The sequence below is a fragment of the Tamandua tetradactyla genome, chromosome 10, assembly GCF_023851605.1.
Source record: "Tamandua tetradactyla isolate mTamTet1 chromosome 10, mTamTet1.pri, whole genome shotgun sequence".
In the NCBI taxonomy this organism is placed as follows: domain Eukaryota; kingdom Metazoa; phylum Chordata; class Mammalia; order Pilosa; family Myrmecophagidae; genus Tamandua; species Tamandua tetradactyla.
Window position 1 is genome coordinate 17,178,179 of NC_135336.1, and position 21,061 is coordinate 17,199,239.

Below are 21,061 nucleotides of genomic sequence, written 5' to 3' on the forward strand. Positions count from 1 at the left end.
GATGTTCATATCAGCATTATTCACAGCTGCCAAAAGATGGAAACACTCCAAGTGCCCATCAACAGACAAGTGGATAAACAAAATGTGGTATATACATATGATGGAATATTATGCTGCAGTACAATGAAATGAGGTCCTGAAGCATGTCACAGCATAAATAAACCTTGAAGACATTATGCTGAGTGAAATAAGCCAGATACAAAGGATAGATACTAAATGGTTTCACTATTATGACCTTGGTAAATATAAACTTATACCCTTATAATGTAAAAAACAGGGAACCTAGGGATGGGTAAACGGTTAGCTAACGAGGCTGGGCTTAAATGTAAGGGAATAGGTAGAAGTGAAGGCAGTCCATTAGTGGGTTTATAAGTAACATTGCCATAGTTAAGGTGAGCATGATTAAAAGAGGTTATATAGAGAGCCATGTAGCCCACCCATAAGTGCTACAAATATAAGTACTGGCATGAACTACTTTAAAGGTATGACTCCTATGTGAAGAGCCAATACCAGAGAGTATAGGAGGAGAAGTACTATTGCATGCTGTATTAGGGTTCTCTAAAGACTCAGAATTAACAGGTGATACCTGTAAATACAAGATTTATAAATGTGTCTCACACAACCGTGGGAATGGAAGAGTCCAAAATCCACAGGGCAGGCTATAAATCTGGAAGCTCTGATGAAGGATCTGGATGAACTCCACAGGAGAGGCTCACTGGCTGAAGAAGCAGTGAAGAAGCCTCTCTTCCTTGAAAGACTTCAATGGATTAGATTATCTCATTGGGAGGCATGCCTTAGTTGATTGCAGGTGTAATCAGCCACAGATGCTATCCACTGACTGATAATTTAATACATCAGCCTTCAGTTTATCAACCAGTCACAAAATATCCTTGTAGTAACAGTCAGGCCAGTGCTTGCCTGACCAAACAACTGGGCATTGTCACTTGGCCAAGTTGACACCAGAACCGAACCATCACAGTTCATCCCTTGTCAACTTGGCAGCTGTATACATCACTTTAAAATAGAACACAGTTACAGACATATGTTTTGTCTAATAGTACTCAACTGTCCTGCATACAACCAGAAGCATACAACATCTCTCCAGCATAGGGTGCAAGTCCTTGGGTAACATTCACTCTTAAATTTCGTATCCTATGACTTAAATTCTATAACATGAACATTATAACTTATGTCATATAATAAGAGGAAAACAAGATAGATGCTTGTGTACAAATGCAAACATGCTTATTACAAAACAGGAAAGAATATTTGTATACTCACAGTCCTCGCTTCTGTAACTGGTCATATGGCCATAGTTCATGTTTATCACTACCTTCTACTATCCATTCCATGTTCCCTTTACCCTCAGCAAGCACTCAGCTGGTTGTGGTTCTTTGCCAGGTAGGTGACCCAAATCTTCATTCCTGAAGGTTCTGGGCCATTGGTAGTCCTGCTGGGTTGGGTTCTTCTAGTTTTCCATTGATTTAATCACAGGGCATGGTAATGCTAGGAGACACCCTAGGAGGTTTTGTGTGTTCCAAGAAAACTCTTTTTTTACCTCCATTATATAGTTGCTATCCTATTTCCCCTTGTTAGTCAGGGTCAGTCACCTCAGGCAGAACAGTAATACCTTTTTGTGCCTGTTGATTCAGTGGCATGAGAAGTCCAGAGTGGTCAGGTGGCAGTTTTAACTCCCAGTTCAATGGAATCATTGTTGTGTCTCCTGGTAGGAGCACTCTTCCTTTTGGAACCATGACCTGTAGACCAGCAGAGCTTAAGGTTTCAGGACATATGCTATGGTCTTTATGTATAACAGGAAGACATCAAAAAAGTACCACAGCTATACCAGGAGTAAATAACTGGGGTGGAGCGATAAGAGTTAAGGGGAGGTTTGGATTTTCTATTTGGTCAGGGTGTGTTTATCTGTTATTTTTCTCTTTGGAGCAATGAAAATTTTATAAAATTAAGAGTGTTGATGATCATTCAACTATGTGAGGATGTGAGACATAGGTTGTTTATTTTGCCCATTATTCATGAGGCCCAGTGAATGGAGGTGGCTGAAGGATACATTGAAAGGCAGAAAGGCAAACTCTGGTGTACCCATATGATGGAATATTGTACAGCTACAGAAAGGAGCAAAGTCTTGAGACATGCAACGAGGTGAATGAACCTTGGGGTCATTATGTGGTGCAAAATAAGGCACAAACAAAAGAACAAATATTGTATGATCTCTTAAGAAAATATGTATAAGAAAATTGGGGCATGGATTGTAAGCTTTTATACCAGTCACATTTAGTCCAGTACTTTAAATGTTACTTCTAGATTTTTTGAGGTGCTGTGCTATATATGTATAACCTGGTATTTCCCTGGAACTTTAGGTACCTGTGTAACACCTAAGACTCACAGGTGGAGTTCTTTGGCTCTCAAAGTCAGCATTGCTACATGCAACAGCTGTTAAAGAATCTGAAAAAGAGATTGGGCTTCAATTAGAGATAAAAACAGAGCCGATCTGGTCAGGACTAAAGTATGATTTCAGTCTTGTTAATCTTTTCTTCTACCATTTTGCCTTTTGGTCGAGAAGGTCTTCTCAATCCCTTGGCCCTGAGTCCCAGCTCATTCTATGATTTCTTTCCCACATTGCCAGGAAGGTCCACACCCTGGAAGTCATGTCCCACGTAGAGAGGGGGAGGGTAGTAAGTTTTTCTTATGTTGAACCATCCTTGCATACCTGGGATGAATCCTCCTTGGTTATGGTGTATAATTCTTTTAATATGCTGCTGGATTCGATTTGCAAGAATTTTGTTGAGAATTTTTGTATCTACATTCATAAGAGAGATTTGTCTGTAGTTTTCTTTTTTTTGTAATATCTTTGTCTGGCTTTGTTATGAGGGTGATGTTGACTTTATAGAATGAGTTAGGTAGCGTTTCCTCCTCTTCAGTTTTTTTTAAGAGTTTGAGCAGGATTGGTACTAATTCTTTCTTGAATGTTTGGTAGAATTCATATGTGAAGCCATCTTTTGGGGGAGCTTCTTAATGACTGGCTTAAATTTCTTTACTTGTGATTGGTTTGTTGAGGTCATCTATTTCTTCTCGAGTCAAAGTTGGTTGTTCATGTCTTTTCTAGGAAGTTGTCCATTTATCTACATTGTCGAGTTTATTAGCATTAAATTGTTCATAGCATCCTCTCATTACTTCCTTTATGTCTGTGGGGCCAGTGGTTATGTCTCTTATGTTTCTGGTTTTATTTATTTGCATCCTCTTCTTTTTGTCAACCTCGCTAAGGGTCCATCAATTTTATTGATTTTCTGATAGAACCAAGTTTTGGTTTTGTTGATTTCCTCAATTGTTTTCATGTTCTCAATTACATTTATTTCTGCTCTAGTCTTCGTTATTTCTTTCCTTTTGCTTGCTTTGGGGTTAGTTTTGCTGTTCTTTCTCTAGTTCTTCCAAGTGGACAGTTAATTCCTCGATCTTTGCTCTTTTTTCTTTTTTGATATAGGTATTTAGGACAATAAATCTCCCTATTAGCACTGCCTTTGCTGCATCGCATACATTTTAATATGTTGTGTTTTCATTTTCATTTACCTCGAGATATCTACTGATTTCTCTTGTAATTTCGTCCTTGACCACTGGTTGTTTAAGAGTGTGTTGTTGAGCCTCCATATATTTGTGAATTTTCTGGCACTCTGCCTATTATTGATTTCAAACTTCATTCCTTTATGATCTGAGAAAGTGTTTTGTATGATTCCAGTCTTTTTAAATTTATTGAGTCTTGCTTTGTGACCCTGCTATCCTTGAGAATGATCCATGAGCACTTGAGAAAAAGATATATCCTGCTGTTTTAATGGAGTGTACGGTTCTATAAATGTCTGTTGTCTTGCTCATTTATTGTATCATTCAAATTCTCTGTTTCTTTATTGATCCTCTGTCTAGATGTTCTGTCCATTGATGAGAGTGGTGAATTGAAGTCTCCAACTATTATATTAGATGTGTCTATTTCTGTTTTCAGTGTTTACCTCATGTATTTTGGAGCCCTCTGCCTCAGTGTATAAATATTTATGATGTTATGTCTTCTTCTTGAATTGTTCCTTTTATTAATATATAGTGGCTTTCTTTGTCTCTTTTAACTGTTTTACATTTGAAGTCTAAATTGTTGGATATTAGTATAGCTACTCCTGCTCTTTTCTGATTGTTGTTTGTATGGAATATCTTTTCCCAACCTTTCATTTTCAACCTATGTTCATCCTTGGGTTTAAGATGCATTTCCTGTAGACAGCATATAGATGGGTCCTGTTTTTTAATCCATTCTGCCAGTCTATGTTTTTTCATTGGGGAGTTTAATCCATTAACATTTAGTGTTATTACTGTACGGGCAGTACTTTCTTCTAACATTTTGCCTTTTGGATTTTATATATCATCTAATTTTCCTTCTTTGTACCTTTACTGATAGTCTTCATTTCTACACACCTCTCTTTCCTGTCTTTTCGTATCTGTCTCTAGTGCTCCCTTTAGTATTTCTTGTAGAGCCAGTCTCTTGGTCACAAATTCTCTCAGTGATTTTTTTGTCCAAAAATGTTTTGATTTCTCCCTCATTTTTGAAGGATAATTTTGCTGGATATAGAATTCTTGGTTGGCAGTTTTTCTCTTTTAGTAATTTAAATATATCATCCCACTGTCTTCTCGCCTCCATGATTTCTGCTGAGAAATCTACACATAGTCTTATTGGACTTCCCTTGTATGTTATGGATTGCTTTCTCTTGCTACTTTCAAGAGTCTCTCTTTCTCTTTGACATCTGACATGCTGATTAGTAAGTGTCTTGGAGTATGTCTGTTTGGATCTATTCTCTTTGGGGTGCGCTGCACTTCTTGGATCTGTAATTTTAAGCCTTTCGTAAGAGTTGGGAAATTTTCAGTGATAATTTCCTCCATTAGTTTTTCTTCTCCTTTTCCCTTCTCTTCTCCTTCTGGGACACCCACAACATGTATATTCGTGTGCTTCATGTTATCATTCAGTTCCCTGAGTCTCTGCTCATATTTTTCCATTCTTTTCCCTGTATTTTCTTTTGCTTGTCGGATTTCAGATGTTCCATCCTCCAGTTCATTAATCTTATCTTCTGCCTCTTGAAATCTGACATTGTATATTTCCATTGTTTTTTTTTTATCTCTTCTACTGTGCCTTTCATTCCCATAAGTTCTGTGATTTGTTTTTTCAGACTTTTGATTTCTTCTTTTTGTTCATTCCTTGCCTTCTTTATATCCTCCCTCAATTCACTGATTTGATTTTTGATAAGGTTTTCCATGTCTGTTCGAACATCCTGAATTAATTGTATCAGTCCTATATCTCATTTGAATTGTTGGTTTGTTCCCTTGACTGGGCCATAGCTTCTATTTTCCTAGTATGATTTGTTATTTTTTGCTGTTGTCTAGGCATTTAATTACCTTAATTAGTTTATTCTGGAGATTGCTTTCACTTCTTTTGCCTAGGGTTTTCTTGCTGAATGAATTTGTTGTCTGTTCTTTGACATTCAGTTCAGTTTTTTTCTGGACCTCTAGCTTAGGTGTTGTGTAACAGATCAGATTTTTTCAGTTCTTGTTTTCTTGTTTCTTGCCCTGCCCGTTTGGTGCCTCTTTCCCCCCTTAGGAGGGTCTACTTAGGTATTAGAGACCCCAATCCAGATTTTCCCAGACCAAACTGGCTCCTGTCAGGAGGAAAGATTCACCTGTATCGGCTTTTCCTGAGGGTGAGACACAGCAGATTGAAAAGCTTTTCTATGAAGCCTCTGGGCTCTTTGTTTTTCCCATCCTCCCCCGTATGTGGCGTTTGTCTGCCTGCAGGTCCCACCAGCATAAGATGATGTGGTACCTTTAACTTCAGCAGACTCTCCCTGCTGGGGGCGTGGTGGAGACAGAGGAGAGGTTGTAGGCTGGTTTTAATCGCTTCACTTTTCCTGACCCTGGGGTCGGAACTCTTTGAGGGAGGCGTTCCACCTGAGCTGGGCCCCACCCTCTCCTGGGGAAGGCATAGGCTCCATACAAACACTCAGACAAGCTTAATTCTGCCTATTCCTGGGGCAGTGGAGCCCAAGAAGCCTTGCAGCTGTATCCAAAGAGCAGTCAAGCTGTAGAAACACAGCCACCAAAACGAAAGAGAAAAATCCTTTTCAGAGTAGGACCCCTGTTCCTCAGGTTTGCCAGTCAAGAGCTTAAGTTGGTACTTCCTCTGTCTATCTCCAGGTCCTATGTGCCCCCTCCTCTCCTTCAGGGCTCAGACCTTTTCAAATCCAAAAAAAACCTTTTTTTTTTTCTTTTTCTGTCAGCCCTGCCCCCTCTGCAACTGGGGAACAACCAGCAACCTCCCCTTTTACAGGAGGTTCAGCTGAGCTGGGGGCCTGTTTTTAGTAGTCAGAATTTGTTAATTAATTCCACAGTTCGAGTTTGGTTGTGCTCAGCCCCTGCTACTGGTAAATTACCTTTCCTTTCCCCTCTGGGAAGCAGCCTGTCGGGGAGGGGCACCAGCTCCTGCGGCTTGGGGAACTCATAGTTTTGGGTGGGCTCATAGCTGGTTCAGGTGGTCCAGACTGGGATGTGTGTCTGGTCACTGACGTGGCCCTAGCAGTTGTTCTGTACTGTTCCTGGCTATTTATTTGCTGGTCTGAAGGACGAACTAAATCCCATACCTCGCTAAGCCGCCATCTTGGCCCCAAGCTCAAGTCCTTTTTCCAAGGGTCTGCATTTTTAACCAGTTTCCCAGGTGGATATTGTTATAGTTCTGATTCTCAAATTTTAACATGTATTGGAATCACCTGGGGAACTTAAATGCATTGCTGAGCCCCACCCTAGCTTCTGATTCAGTAGGTGTAGGGTGGGGTCCAACGATCTATTTCTAACAGGTTCCTAGGTTTGATGCAGATGCTGCTATTCTGAGGACCACACTTTGAGAATCATTTGTATAGTATATATATAATGCCACCTTGACTAGCCTAATGAAAATAAAATGATATAACATTCCTTAAATACTCAATATGTCCCAGACACTATTAAGTGAGATTTCAAAATATCTTTTCATTGAATTAAATATTCCTTATTTAATTATTTGCATTTGTCTCCTACTGCTAAATCCTTGTATGAAACCTAAATTTTTCCCCCCTTCACAGAGTCTTCTGAGCCATTATGGCAGTCAAGTGGGCTGGTGGACAATCTTCGATTCTCTGCCTGAATGCAAGTAAAGAAGGGCTAGTGGCTTCTGGAGCTGAGGGTGGAGATCTCATGACTTGGAGTGAAGATGGGACTCCAGTAGGACACATACAATTCCAAGGAGCTGATGATGTTACCAGTGTCTTATTCTCCCCTGCCTGCCCCACCAAGCTGTATGCTTCACATGGAGAAACCATAAGCATTCTGGATGTCAGGTCACTCAAAGATACCTTGGATCGTTTTCATGTGAATGAAGAAGAAATCAATTGTCTTTCATTGAATGAAACAGAAAACCTGTTGGCTTCTGCTGATGACTCTGGGGCAATCAAAATCTTAGACTTGGAAAATAAGAAAGTTAGCAGATCCCTGAGAAGACATTCCAATATCTGTTCCTCCGTAGCTTTTCGGCCTCAGAGGCCTCAAAGTCTGGTGTCATGTGGACTGGATATGCAGGTGATGCTTTACAGAGAGTACTTGCTAAATGGGATTTGCTGACAGAATCATGTCATTGATCAAGCTACATTTATCTTTGCATTTTCTATTCTCACACCCATTTATGAAGTATAAGCTTTAATTTACTGCACATTTAATGCTACCCTTACAAAGCCTAATAGATTTTATTCACAAATAATCATCAGTGTTTTAGCTGTCTTTCTCTGTGTTATGATAGTCCTAAAACCTGATATTTCAGATATCTGATTCTAAACATTTGTTAAAACAAACAAGGGAGTTCAGAAGGCAGAGTTTACCACCCATTCTCTACGAACTTGTTGTTTTAAAAGAAAGTGGATGGGCTGAGTCTTTTGTTTGACTTTACAATTTTGGGATGTGTTAATTGAAATGTTGTGTCTTGTTGACCAAGATCAAAGCATTGTATTCAATGCTGAGTTTTGAAAGAAACATCAGCAAATTAACCTAAATCCAGAGGAAGGTCATCAGGAGTGGAAGTACATATAGAAAGTGTTTACTTCTTGATTTTCTTAAGGGGAAAGATGGATTATGCTGTTCTAAATAGGGAATATCACAGGGAAGTAGGTTTTGGTTTAATAAAATAGAGAGCTTTCAAGGAGCTAGAACTTTACCACAGTGGGATATGCTTCCTCTTGAGAATAAATCTGTTATCACTGGGGTGAGAATAATCATGACTTCTGCTGGCGAGCACCTAGTACTTTCTAAACCTTTAAGTATATTAGTTTTAATTCTAATCATCCCCCGCCCTTTTTACAAATGAAGAAACATTCAAATTAAGTATCCATACAGCTGCCTGACCTGGGATTCAAAGCTCAGTGTCTCTGGCTCTAAAGCATATTTTTCCTTCTGTGATACCAGAGCTATTCAAGTAGAATATCATCAGTAGCGTGGTAGAAGAGGTTCTTGGTTTGGAAAGAGATGACTTCTAGAAAGAGAACCGTTGTGTATTAACAACGTATGTATACTGTTCTAGACGTTTAATATGAATTCTCGATTATAGGCAGAATCTTCTAAGACTCTGTGATTCTGCGAATAACATCAAACACTTTTTTTTTGTCTTTTCATTTTCTTATCCAATGATCTTAACCAACCTTTTGAAAGGCAAACTCAGCAAACTCACCAGGAACTAGGTGGTAACAAAAAGTTCAGGCAAAGGCTTTATTTCAGGGAGAAACAGAGCTGTCCGGGCAGCATTTCAAGAGAGAGAAAAACTGCTGCATTGAGGTGGTGGGGGATAGGATTTTAAAGGTTTAGGGTTAGGGAATTGGTGGGCAGGGTGCGGCAGGTCTATCTGTTGGCTAGCTTTCAGAAATAGGGGGCTAATTAGGAGTTGCGGCTTTCCATTGGTAAAGTTTAAAATTTAAATGCTGTTTAGGCATGCAGGGTTGTAAATGCTGGAGTGTGGACAGTGTCTAAGGGGAGTTTACACAGAGTGCATTTTCCAGAGAATGGGGGCTAAGTAATGGGAGATTATTGCAAGAGGGCAGCTGATGGAGGGTGAAGAAGATGATTGAGGGTGAAGGAGACATTGGGCTGGTACAGGTTGGGTGAAAAAGGCTTTTTGAAATATATGCCAGGGTAGGCTACAACCTGGGGGTAAAGAGTCCTGTCGTCCACACTTAATGCTTTTCCCCATCTCCCACATAATTTAGAAATCATGGGCTCAATTTTTGTTGTCATAATGATTGCCCCCTCACCCCACAAGCTGCTATCATTTAGTAGGCATAATCAGTGGAACTGTAGGTGGAGTACTCCAAAATCTGGGATACCTTGCTCAGCATGGCCAATCAAAGTCATACTAAATTAATGGGGCTGAGGAGGAAAAATAGGTTAATTTATACTGAGGACAGGGGAGATTTCCGAAATCAGCCCCACTGAAGTGATTTTTCAATTGGCTTTTATACACATTAGAGACAGAGAGATGATCATCTTAGTTAACAGGTAACAGAGGTCTGGACAACTTGAGTTTATTTTTGTCTATTTCCTATCTCTGAGACAATTGGGAAAGATGCCTCTAAGTCTAGGGAGATAGATGAAAGTTTATTCATATCTAGGAGGTCTGGGGTAGTAGGTGAAGGCTTATTCACATCTAGGTGCATGCAGGCTACATTTTGCTCCTTTGCGAGACTAAAAACTCACATTCACACCTTGCTTACTTTTTTTTTTTTTCGGTTGCATGGTCAGGCCCTGGGAATCAAACCCGGGTCTCTGGCATGGCAGGTGAGAACTCTGCCTGCTGAGCCACTGTGGCCCGCCCTGCCTCCAGTTTTAAAAGTTATATTTAAAGGCTGTTTTAAGGTCATATTTAAAGGCTACTGTTAGAATTTCCAGCTTGTTTACAGTTTTAACATTACATTAAAAAGTTACTGTTACAGAATAAGTAGATGCTAAACATCTTGCAATGTAGGGACAGAATCCCCAAACAATAAAGGAATTGTCCACCAAAAATGTATATAGTGCCTTTATTGAGGGTACAATGACCCTACAATCTCTAAACTCCTTTTCTACAACTAGTTCTTGACCAAGCCCTTTGTAAACCTGCATTCTCCGCCCTAGTGGTGATACCTGCCTACATAGTTAGGCAGAAATACCTATAAAACCAGGTGGATATCTGTTTTAAGTAAGCAAATTGTACAGTATATATTTGAATGATCTTTTATTCCTCACTTGATAACCGGTTTTCAATCACTGATTCATTAATTAACCACTAGGCAGACAGTTGGGTATGCAAAAAGTGGCCTGTATTCTTCAGACTAGATAAGAAGTAGTACCCAGAATTTATTGTTTTGTCTAGGAAATTAATATTTTGTGAAAGGAAGTCCTTAGGTAATTACTTGTTGATTTGACTGCCAAAAATTACTAAAAGTTCACTGTAGATTACCATCTTTACTGAGTTGTGATAACAACAATGGCTAAAACAGCACAACTATGTTTTTAAGACATTCCATCCTTGAAAGTGAAATTTTGTAATTTTTTCTACAGTCTGTACCTCTTAAAACCTGCTTATCCAGTGTTGGTCTGCAATTTAAGAATAGTCAGCTATAGAGGAACCCAAGAATGTAAGCTTAATAATGGAAGAGAATTCTTATCAGGATAATTTTGAGAGTTATTTCTCCCTTAGCAAAAACACATTTTATCTCAAAACCAGAATTGAATTATTCCCATGTTCAACATAGTCATCTTTGTTATTATAGAAATTACAAAATTACATCCTTTGATTTTAGATAGGTTTTAATAATTAGGCAAACCTCAGAGAAAAGGGCTTAAAAAACAAAGCATGATTTATTAAGACAGAGACTGCTTAATTTTTTATTAGATACAAATTAGTATTTCTAGCACCTGTACAAGGTATAAAAAAATAGTATTAAATAAATAACCTGTGTACCTAACACTCAATTATAGTGTTTTTTCATAAGGACCTTTGGAAATTTGAAACCATCATATATTTCTGTAGGGTACACCTTGATTTTTTTTTTTCTCATTTCCATATCCGAAAACAAATTATTTGAAGGTGTCTTCTGAGGTTTATAAGATTTATAATACCAACACCTCTAAAGATCTGGATGAAGGAGGAGGGGGGTCTTGCATTTTTAAAACAGGCTCTTTAACTTGAAAATGAATCTTTTATGTAGAAAGAAAAATTTGTGTGTATATAATTTTGAGCAGAATAGCTTTAATTACATTCATTTCTGAACATTTGCCAATTGTCCACTTTCTCTGTGTTTGACAAGACCATAAATCCCGAACTTTTGCATTCTTTTCCTTTGGTATCTAGTTCTCCTTTTAGTATGTGAAAGAAGATTTTACTATAAAATCATTCAAGAGTGATACTGCTTAAAAAGGCAGTTGAGAAATTGAGTGTGAAACACCTTGGAGTCTTTGGCTATACGGAAGATTAAAAAAGTATAAGGAGAATGTCTAGGCAGAAACAACCTGGGAATCCTCCATACTTGGAAATGATTCAGGAATTAGTAGAATCTGGGATGGGTGTTACCACATTTAGATGACATTAAGATGTCAGATACTAAAATGTTTAAGCTGATGATGCTTTGGTTCAGTGTGTGTGTGAATACTTTAGGACAGAAAATATAATCCAAAAAATATGGCATCTGTGGAAAGAGATCTGGGGTAGCTGCCAGTATGGTTAAGCTGTTAGATTCTGAAATGTTCATTTTCCTTGTGTTCAGTTTTAAATAGACTATTTTCATTTCTAGTTTCAGTACTCATTCGTGTTATATTTTCTGATATTTCTTTATTTTTCTTTAGTTTATTTCAGTTTGTTTGGATTTTAGCATTACCTAAATCATGATTGTTAACCATTCAGTAAAATGCTGTAAATACAACCAAAAAAGAATTTAGTGCTTTCCCGTGTAGAAATGTGTTATTAGATGTCTTTTTTTTAAAAAAAAAAACTAATGAGAATAATCATATTGTGGTGAAGGAAGTTACCTTGAATAAAATCAAACTCTTAATAGCATCAGTGATGGTAATCTTGTAAATTCAGATACATGCTTTAGACTCTCTGAACAAGGTCTTTCTTATCCTAGTGTCCATTTTTAATTGTGAATCTTAAATCAGGGATAATACTAGATAGTAAAAATAAAGCAGTTTGTTCTCTCTGAAAGAATTTCAAATTGCTTATGGGAAGAGAATGAATCGCTAAATTTTAGTATAAAATCCATTCACAAAGATGATTGTTTTGTTGTAAACAGGTTATAGTTACACCTTCAGTTTAAATGAGTTTAGTAGATCAAAGAGCATGGTAGGGGAACAACTGCAAAAAGCCAAATATAATACCATTGTGTCCAGTTAAGCAACAGACCTGTTTGGGATCTCTACTCTTTTTCAGTAATTGTCCTAGGATGAATTAAATCTTGAGAAATTGACAAAGTAGTTCTATATGCCAATTAATAGAATAGGCTAATAATTACTCTGTACTGTAGGAGTTAGAGATGGGAAAAAGAAATAGACTGGAATAGTTAGTGAAGCCTTCTGGGAGGGATAGGCATTTGAGACTCATTCTAGAATGAGCTGTTCGGTAACATGAAAGGAAAGGAAAAGCATTCCAGACTGAAATCATTTCAGTGATACTCCAGATTTAGTATATTTAGTTAAGTAGGTCTTTTTTTCTTCTAATCAGCATAGACTAAAATTAATAAATTTCATTATCTTCAGTTTTACTTGAAGAGATGAGGTTGAATGACATAGAAAGTAGCAGCTGCTTAAAAAATTGGATTACACTTTAATAGAGTTTGCTAATCAAAAGTTACTTAGTATCTTTTTTGTGAATTCTGCCTGACTTCCCATTGGTATTCTAGTTTTCACCCCAGGGTAGCATCTATTGGCATGTTGTGGTAGTATCTAACTTTTTTTGTTAATATTGCTGGGAATGTCCTATTTATCATTCTCAGACTACTTTGATGGCTCTATTAAAAGCTCAGTAACCATGATAGTTGAATAGAATGGCAAGAACTCTGTATGACTATGTAACTTTTGGATCTTATTTAAAGGTGATGCTGTGGAACCTTCAGAAAGCCCGGCCACTCTGGATTACAAACTTACAGGAGGATGAAATAGAAGAAATGGAAAGCCCACGATCACCTGGTCAGCTCTTAAACCCTGCTCTAGCCCATTCTCTCTCTGTGGCATCATGTGGCAATATTTTTAGTTGTGGTGCAGAGGATGGTAAGGTTCGAATTTTTAGGGTGACGGGAGTCAAGTGTGAACAGGAACTGGGATTTAGGGGCCATGCTTTGGGGGTATCTCAGGTCTGCTTTCTGCCAGAATCCAATTTTCTGCTTACTGGAGGGAATGATGGAAAGATTATGTTGTGGGATGTGAGCAGTGAAGTTGAGAAAAAACACAAGAGTCCTACGAAACATTCCCACAGGAGGAAAACTTTTAAAAGAGCAGCTTACACTAAGCAAAGTGGAAACAGTGATGCCTCATTGAAAAATGAAGAACATGGCAAAATTTTACCAAAGCTAAGTATTGAACATGGAGAGAAAGTAAACTGGCTCTTAGGTGCAAAAATAAAGGGATGCCAAAATATATTAGTAGCTGATCAGACTAGTTGTATATCTGTATATCCCGTAAATGAATTTTAAATCCAATAAAAACATTTGAAGAACTGCAGCAAACTTTTTTTTTAGGTTGGAAAAAATCCTGATTCATCATTTAAATTGTTTGTCATATATAGAACATTGTATAAATTCTAGGACACTTGGACAAAAGACAATTGATTAATAGTTCATACAGTAAATGATACTAAAATTTGGAAAAAGAAAAGCAAATTTAGAAATTGGAAAGAAAATTAATATTGAGTTCTGAACATTTAACAGACATTTTACAGATTTATCATTTCTTATTCCAGATCAATGAAGTGGATAATTTCCACCATTTTAATGCCATAGGAATCAAGACTCCAAGATGTTAAGTAATTTGAGGTTCCAGGAAAAATGCAAGCACAATTGTTTGAAAAGGATCTTGATTATCTTGTCCAGCCTCCTTTAGAGAAGCCCACAAACCTAGCCAAATGTAGTCACCACAGTAATTATAACATTAGTTATTTCTGATCCCAAGATGTTCTTAGGATCCTTACCAAGTTGAGAGGCTACCTGTTCTTGCTTTTGTGTAAAGCTCAAAGGCTTTGTTAACAATTACATTTTACTCATGTTTTTAAGAAAAGGGTACCAGGGTCAAATCACTTAAGAAATTTATGCATGTCATTACCTTCTTGGAGCTTCTCAATGAATATTGGATTATTAAAGGGTTTGAGAAGTCCTTCAGTAAAAAAGAATCGATCTTATATTGTCTAATTTCCAAAGTTGACCACATAATGCTTTTTGCATGAAAAACCTATTCACATCTTACAGATGTAGTATTTGAGAAGCAGTTTGGTACTCTTGTTGCAAGTGACAGAAACAAAACTCAAAATAGCTTAAGGAAATTAAAAAGTGATTTTATTGATTCACATAACTGAGAAATTCAGGGATAGTCAGGCATGGTTGAATCAAGGTTTTTAATGTCTGATATTTTTTCTTTCTCTGTTAGTGTCCTCTCCTTGACTATCACAACTGGAAGTGAGTCTCTTTTCAGAATTCCAGCAAAATTTCCAGAATGAGTCACTATTATTAAAACTAATATAAGGTCTGGGTCATTCACCCAGCCTTGTGGTTGGAGGAGGATGAAGTGGGATACCCTTCTGTATAGACTGAAATTATTTCAGTTACTAGAAGAAAAGCAAGTGTCTTGCTGTCCAGTACAAATCAAATCAGTTTTCTTTAAAAGAACGATTTTAAGCATGCACAAGCACTTACTAATGCTTTACAAACTAAAAAAAATTATTAAGTTTATAATACAGTTTCTGAATAAAATAGTTTTCTTTCATTCATGCTAGAAAGCAATTAAGAAGAAATGAATATGCATGAATGGAAGCAATTCGATTCAGCAACACCAGTCATATCACCTGAACCCATAAGATATCTTTTACATAAGGCAGTTGATTTAAAGTTTGTCATATTATCAAGATTTTTTACTTCACGTTTGTAAGAATGTTTACCTAAGTGAAATTAATCTTTTTTGATTAACTTTGTACAATATTTGATTCTAAGGTAATGCTTTTGAATTTTGTGACTGGCATTCCAGAACTTCATTATTACTATAAAATATACACATTGGTTTATTTCAGTGATACTGACATCTCTTTTGAGAATCACCTTAAGAGCTAGGGAGAGACTTTTAGTAATGTCACATGTGCCCATTTTGATGATATAGTTTAATATTTGGGAATGCTCCATAATTTGTCCAGTGTCAAGTATAAAGTTGATCAACAGTGCATTGATCAGAAAAATTACTAGGTTTCTTATATAACTTGAGAACTGGTTATTGACAATATTTTTTATCATTTATTAGCATAGTACTATATAATTAAAGTGTTTTAACTTTTATTTCCTCATTTAATTATTCACAACTTTGAAAAATATTACTGTTATTAATAAGCCCTGATAATTTACCTAAGTTGACACAGCTACTAGTGAAGCCATTATTGGTCCCATGTCTCCTAATTTCAGTCCTTTTATCTTTGTTCTGAAGGCAAAGGAAATGTTACCAAAAATGTCTTTTGAGCAATGCCAGTCATTATTGGAATCAGCCTCCCAAAATGACTGAAATATAAGTTAGGTCACTGTGTAAACGTTCTGATATGTTTGATTAAATTATTGACCCTGAATTCTTATTCTTTTAAGGGCGTACCTTTTAAATATCTGATATAGTACCAGAAAAGCAGGAGTAGGCTTGCTTGTGACCTGAAGTAGTACATGATACAGCTTGAGGAGGATAAGTGTTGGAGATCAAGATGACAGGATGTTAGTCTAGAGGTGCCTCACCTGTGGGAAGTCTCTCCTAAATATGGAGAGCCAGAATCCTCAGTAATTTTGAGCCTGGAATCAGCCATGGCTGAAACAACTGTACTCCTGGACTTCGTAGCTCTATGAGTATGCTTGTCTACGTTCATTCATTTATTCATACATTTTACTTAACCTAGTTTGTTCTAGATTCTTAACACTTGGAACTAAAAGAGTCTTGACCTGTTACATGGAATATCAGTAAATGTTTAGTGATCTCACTTGGAATTTAAGGAAAGAATAATACCATTCTTGAATTTAAAAATTCATTGGGGAAAAAAAAGTTCATTGACAAAGTTCCCTAGCCCGAGAATTGAGAGAAACAAGAGTTCTTATCCCAGCACTGGGCAAAGATCTTGGCCATTTTGGGCCTCTATTTCCTTACTTCAAAGTGAAAGGGCAAAATTAATTAAAGAAAAAAAAGAAAGAAAGAATACAGGCAAAAATACCATAATGATGCATATTTAAAAGTGTATTATGGAACAACATATAATCCCCTTGCTTTACTTTATACACCTCTATATTTTTTGAAATTCTTTACAAGTAGATATTCGTTTCATACTTTGAAGAACAAAATAAACAGACTATTTTTAATTTTTAAAAAAAGCTAAAAGAAAAAAACAAAAGTGAAGGGGTTGCTGAGGGACCATGTTGCTGCCAAACATCTTGCTCACTGGTACACCTGGGGATGGAGAAACCATACTAAGCAAAGAACTTGGATCAGGATCAAAACAAAAATACCTTGATGTGGGTGATTTAGCTCAAGAAGGGCAATTACACGGTAGCTGTGATAAAGAATATGATTATCCCATTTTAGATAAAGTAGTTAATGAGTTAGAAAACCAAATGAAAAAAGGTGGGGTTATTGATTACCATGGTAGTGTTTTTTCCCCTTAAGCTCTGGTTTCATACAGTTTTTGTTGTAACAGAAAACAGTGTATTGCACAAAAGAGTTTCAACAAGGAGTTATAATGAGAAGAAACTATAAGATAATAATTAATGTGAAATATTCACATTTTTTATGAAGAAACCATAGCATCTTACAGGGAAGAAACAGTGCATCAGCTGTCCCACAGTAATCTGGAAGAGCTAGAATAATATTAAATCAGATATTGAAATGGATTGAGATATGGTCAAAGACCATTTTAGTTCTTGACATACAAGACTAGCCACATTACATCATTCTTGATATCTCTGCCCACATCACAGAAGTCATCCAAATATCAATAAAACTTGCATTAAAATTGTGTTGCAGGGGGTGCACGGGTAGTTCAGTGGTTAGAATGCCTGCCTTCCGTGCGGGAGACCTGGGTTCAATTCCTGGACCATGCACCCCCTTCCCCCGAACAAAAAAAATTGTGTTGCAGAACTATTAGGTAGGTAATATGAAGGTTTATTCTTGGGCTTTTTTTCTCATTAAGAAGGCTAAATAATCAAACATAATAAGCACAATATTATTAAGAAGTGAAACAGTCATTGTTTAATGCTTCAACTGCTAAAGAATAAATCTGATGAAATAGGTGGACCCTTTTAAGTTTAGTACAGAAGAAAATGGTGATCTCTTAAAATAAGACTTAAGGCTAAAGATAAAAAAAGAAAAGTTAAGGGGCTGAGTTAAATGTCCATTAGGGTTCCTTTTCATGTCACTATTTTATGAAATGAAAACAACACAGTCATATTAGGGCTCACAGTGCTTATCTAATGATTCTAATATTTAAATGCCAGGAAATAATAATCATTTAGCAGTCTTTGGAGGTTTTAGTGTAATCTTTTGAAAAAGTATGCAAGAATAGCATCATTTTTGCTATGAGCCAAAATGATTTTTTTAAACTGTTGTAATAACATACAACACAAAATTTCCCATTTTAACCAATTTCTTGTGTACAATTCAATGATATTAATTACATTCCCAGTATTGATTTACCACCACCACAATCCAGTACCAAAACTTTTTCATCATCCCAAACAAAACTGAAACCATTAAACAGTAACTCCTCATCCCCCCAGACCCTGGTAACCTATAATCTATTTTCTATCTCTCTGTGTTTGCTTACTCTAGGTATATCTTATAAGTGAAATCAGACAATATCTGTCATTCTGTATCTGGATTATTTCACTGAACATGTCTTCAAGGTTGATCCATATTTTAGCATATACTAGAACTTCGTCCCTTCTTATAGCCGAGTAATATTCCATTGTATGTATATAGCACTTTTTGTTTATCCTTTCATCTGTAGGTGGGCACTTGAGTTGTTTCCATCTTTTGACTGTTGTAAATAATGCTGTTATGAACATTGTAGTACAAATATTTGTGTCCCTGTTTTCAGTTCTAGGAGTGAAATTGTCAGGTTGTATGTTCACGTAATTTTATGTTTAACTTTCTGAGGAAACACCAAACTGTTTTCCACAACTGCTGCATCATTTTACATTACCAAGCAATATCCATGGGTTCCTATTAATTCCCACATCCTCGCCATAACTTATTTTCCATTTTTAAAGTAATAGCCATCCAATGGGTAAGAGGTGGTATATCATTGTAGTTTTCATTTGCATTTCCCTAATGGCTGTTGATATTGAGAGCTTTTCATGTGTTCATTGGCCATTGTGTATCTTCTTTGGAGAAATGCCTGCTCAATTCTTTTGCCCATTTTTTATTGAATCTTTTATCTTTTTGTTGCTGAACCTAAGTCATTTTATATAAGCAAGGTAAAAAATATTTAAGCCAGGATTAAAACATCAGTCTTAGTCAAACCTCTTTCATTTATTGATACCAGATATCCATTCAGACTACCAAAACAAAAAGAGAAATGAACTTTTTACTATCAGGACGCAAAGGAAGCAAAATTTTGTCTAACAAAGGGCAGAAATGTCACTTGACTTGGGTCTCTAATCATGGAAGTGATTAAGAACCAAGGCAGCTGCAATTTTTAGTCTCTGAGTCACCTGGTCACTTGTCTCTGCTTCTCTTTACATAATGGCTTTCACTTGGCAAAAGAAGCCTTTTCCTGGGGGCCACATCAGCAACCTATTTTAATGCCAGAAGCCCAGTGAACATAGTCTTAGTTCCAAGCTTCCAAAGAGAATCTGATTATTCCAGCATAGTCAAGTGCTCACCCCTGAACTAATTAGCTCTACTTAGGGGGTGTTGTCATATAATGTCAACATTGTCAAAATGGAAGTGTTTCTAGGATAAGGGGAGTAAGGGCTGAAATAACAGCCTCAAAAGATCTGCACACTAACTTGATTTTTTAAAAATTTTTATTTATTAATTTTAAAAAATTAACAAACAAAAACATTAACATATCGTTCCATTCTACATATATAATCAGTAATTCTTAATATCATCACATAGTTGCATATTTATCATTTCTTAGAACATTTGCATCGATTTAGAAAAAAAGACAACAGAAAGAGAAATAAAATGATAACAAAAAAAAAAGATTATACATACCATACCTCTTACCCCTTGCTTTCATTTATCACTAGCATTTCAAACTAAATTTATTTTAACATTTGTTCCCCCTATTATTTTTATTCCATATGTTCTACTCGTCTGTTGATATGGTAAATAAAAGGAGCATCAGACACAAGGTTTTCACAATCACAGAATCACATTGTGAAAGTTATATCATTGTTCAATCATCATCAAGAAACATGGCTACTGGAACACAGCTCTATATTTTCAGGCAGTTCCCTCCAGCCTCTCCACTACAACTAGCTTGATTTTTATTAACAAATTTGCAGTGTGGAAACAACCTAAGAAATGAACTTTTCTTAGGAATATTGACTGCCACAATTTGACCTTGTCAGTTTGCAAGCAACAGAGAGATGCCCAAATTGCTTGAGTTGATGAGAGTTTGAGAAAACATAAGGTTAAAGTAAACACCTCGTTCTTGGCTCATGGAGAACTGGGATATCATTTTGAATACAGTTTACCTCTCTGTGCGGCTGGCTATTCAGCTGCCAAATAGGAGCTTCAGTAGTCACCTGTATGGATTGAAACAGCTTTTGCTTTGGTAGGTTAGTGAGGTGTACTCTTAAAAAAACGAAAGTTGCATAAATTAGATGCTTGAATTGGGAACAATTTTTTTGAAGTACTGTGGTAAACAGAGGTGTGGCACAGGATCCTGGGAGCTTCGTCTTGCCATTTAGTGGGACAACTCTAATTCTGTCTCTCCATCTGAAGCAGAAGGTAATAGGTGGCACACTCTCTAAGTCAAGACCTTTCTCTTAGCTTCTATTCCTTTAGCAACCCAAGTACTACTGCTGGCCCAGGTGTTCACAGACATCTAAATAGACATCTCAGACTCAGGAACTAATTAAAGATGGGATGAAGTATATTATAAGCAAACACATATGCTGAAATTGTAAATTAAAAGGACACAGGTGAAGCTTATGTATGTAGCAGAGAAGCTTAGCCTACCTACAGATATGCCCAGAAGTTACCTCTGGAGGACCTCTTTTGTTGCTCACATGTGGCCTCTCTTTCTAAGTCCAGCACGGCAAGTGAAATCATTGTCTGCCTCCCTATAAGGGACATGACATCCAAGGGTGAAAGTCTCCGTGGTGATATGGGAGATGACTCCCAGGGATGAGCCTAGCCTGGTCCTGGGATGAGCCTGGCCCTGGCACCTTGGAATCAACAATGCCATCCAAACCAAAAGGGAGGAAAGAAATGTAACAAATAAGGTATCAGTGGCTGAGAGAATTCAAATAGAGTTGAGAGGCTACACTGGAGGTCACTCTTAGGCATACCTCAGCTAAAATTGCTACGTATCATAACTTGCCAAATCCCAACTAAAACCATTCCTAGCCAATCCTGAAGAACACCTAGGGCATTATGTAAGATTCTACAAAGATTCCATGCACTGCTGTGACTTTTACAGAGACCTACAACCTCCAGATGGGTCCCTGGGCCACGTAAGTCCTGAAATGCGGAAGAGCCAGCCTCTCCAGAACATAAACTAGTTCCATTCCCTATCCCATATTGT

General features: G+C 37.0%; 1 protein-coding gene and 1 pseudogene across 7 annotated transcripts in view; both read left to right on the plus strand.

The window, feature by feature from the left end:
* The window catches only part of WDR53 (WD repeat domain 53), a 28,548-nt gene extending 14,748 nt beyond the window's left edge, over window positions 1-13,800 (plus strand). For 4 of the 7 annotated variants that reach the window (XM_077117977.1, XM_077117979.1, XM_077117978.1 and 1 more), the window contains exons 2-3: window positions 7,155-7,647; window positions 13,176-13,800. In XM_077117977.1, the coding sequence (XP_076974092.1) occupies window positions 7,171-7,647; window positions 13,176-13,772 (1,074 nt within the window). In that variant the 5' untranslated portion in view covers window positions 7,155-7,170 and the 3' untranslated portion in view covers window positions 13,773-13,800. The remainder of the gene's footprint in view (window positions 1-7,154; window positions 7,648-13,175) is intronic. The other 3 variants (XM_077117981.1, XM_077117983.1, XM_077117982.1) reach the window with 1 other exon arrangement.
* A 2,170-nt stretch (window positions 13,801-15,970) lies between these two features.
* Window positions 15,971-19,442, plus strand: LOC143648255 (adenylate kinase isoenzyme 6 pseudogene; annotated as a pseudogene).
* The last annotated feature ends 1,619 nt before the right edge of the window (window positions 19,443-21,061 follow it).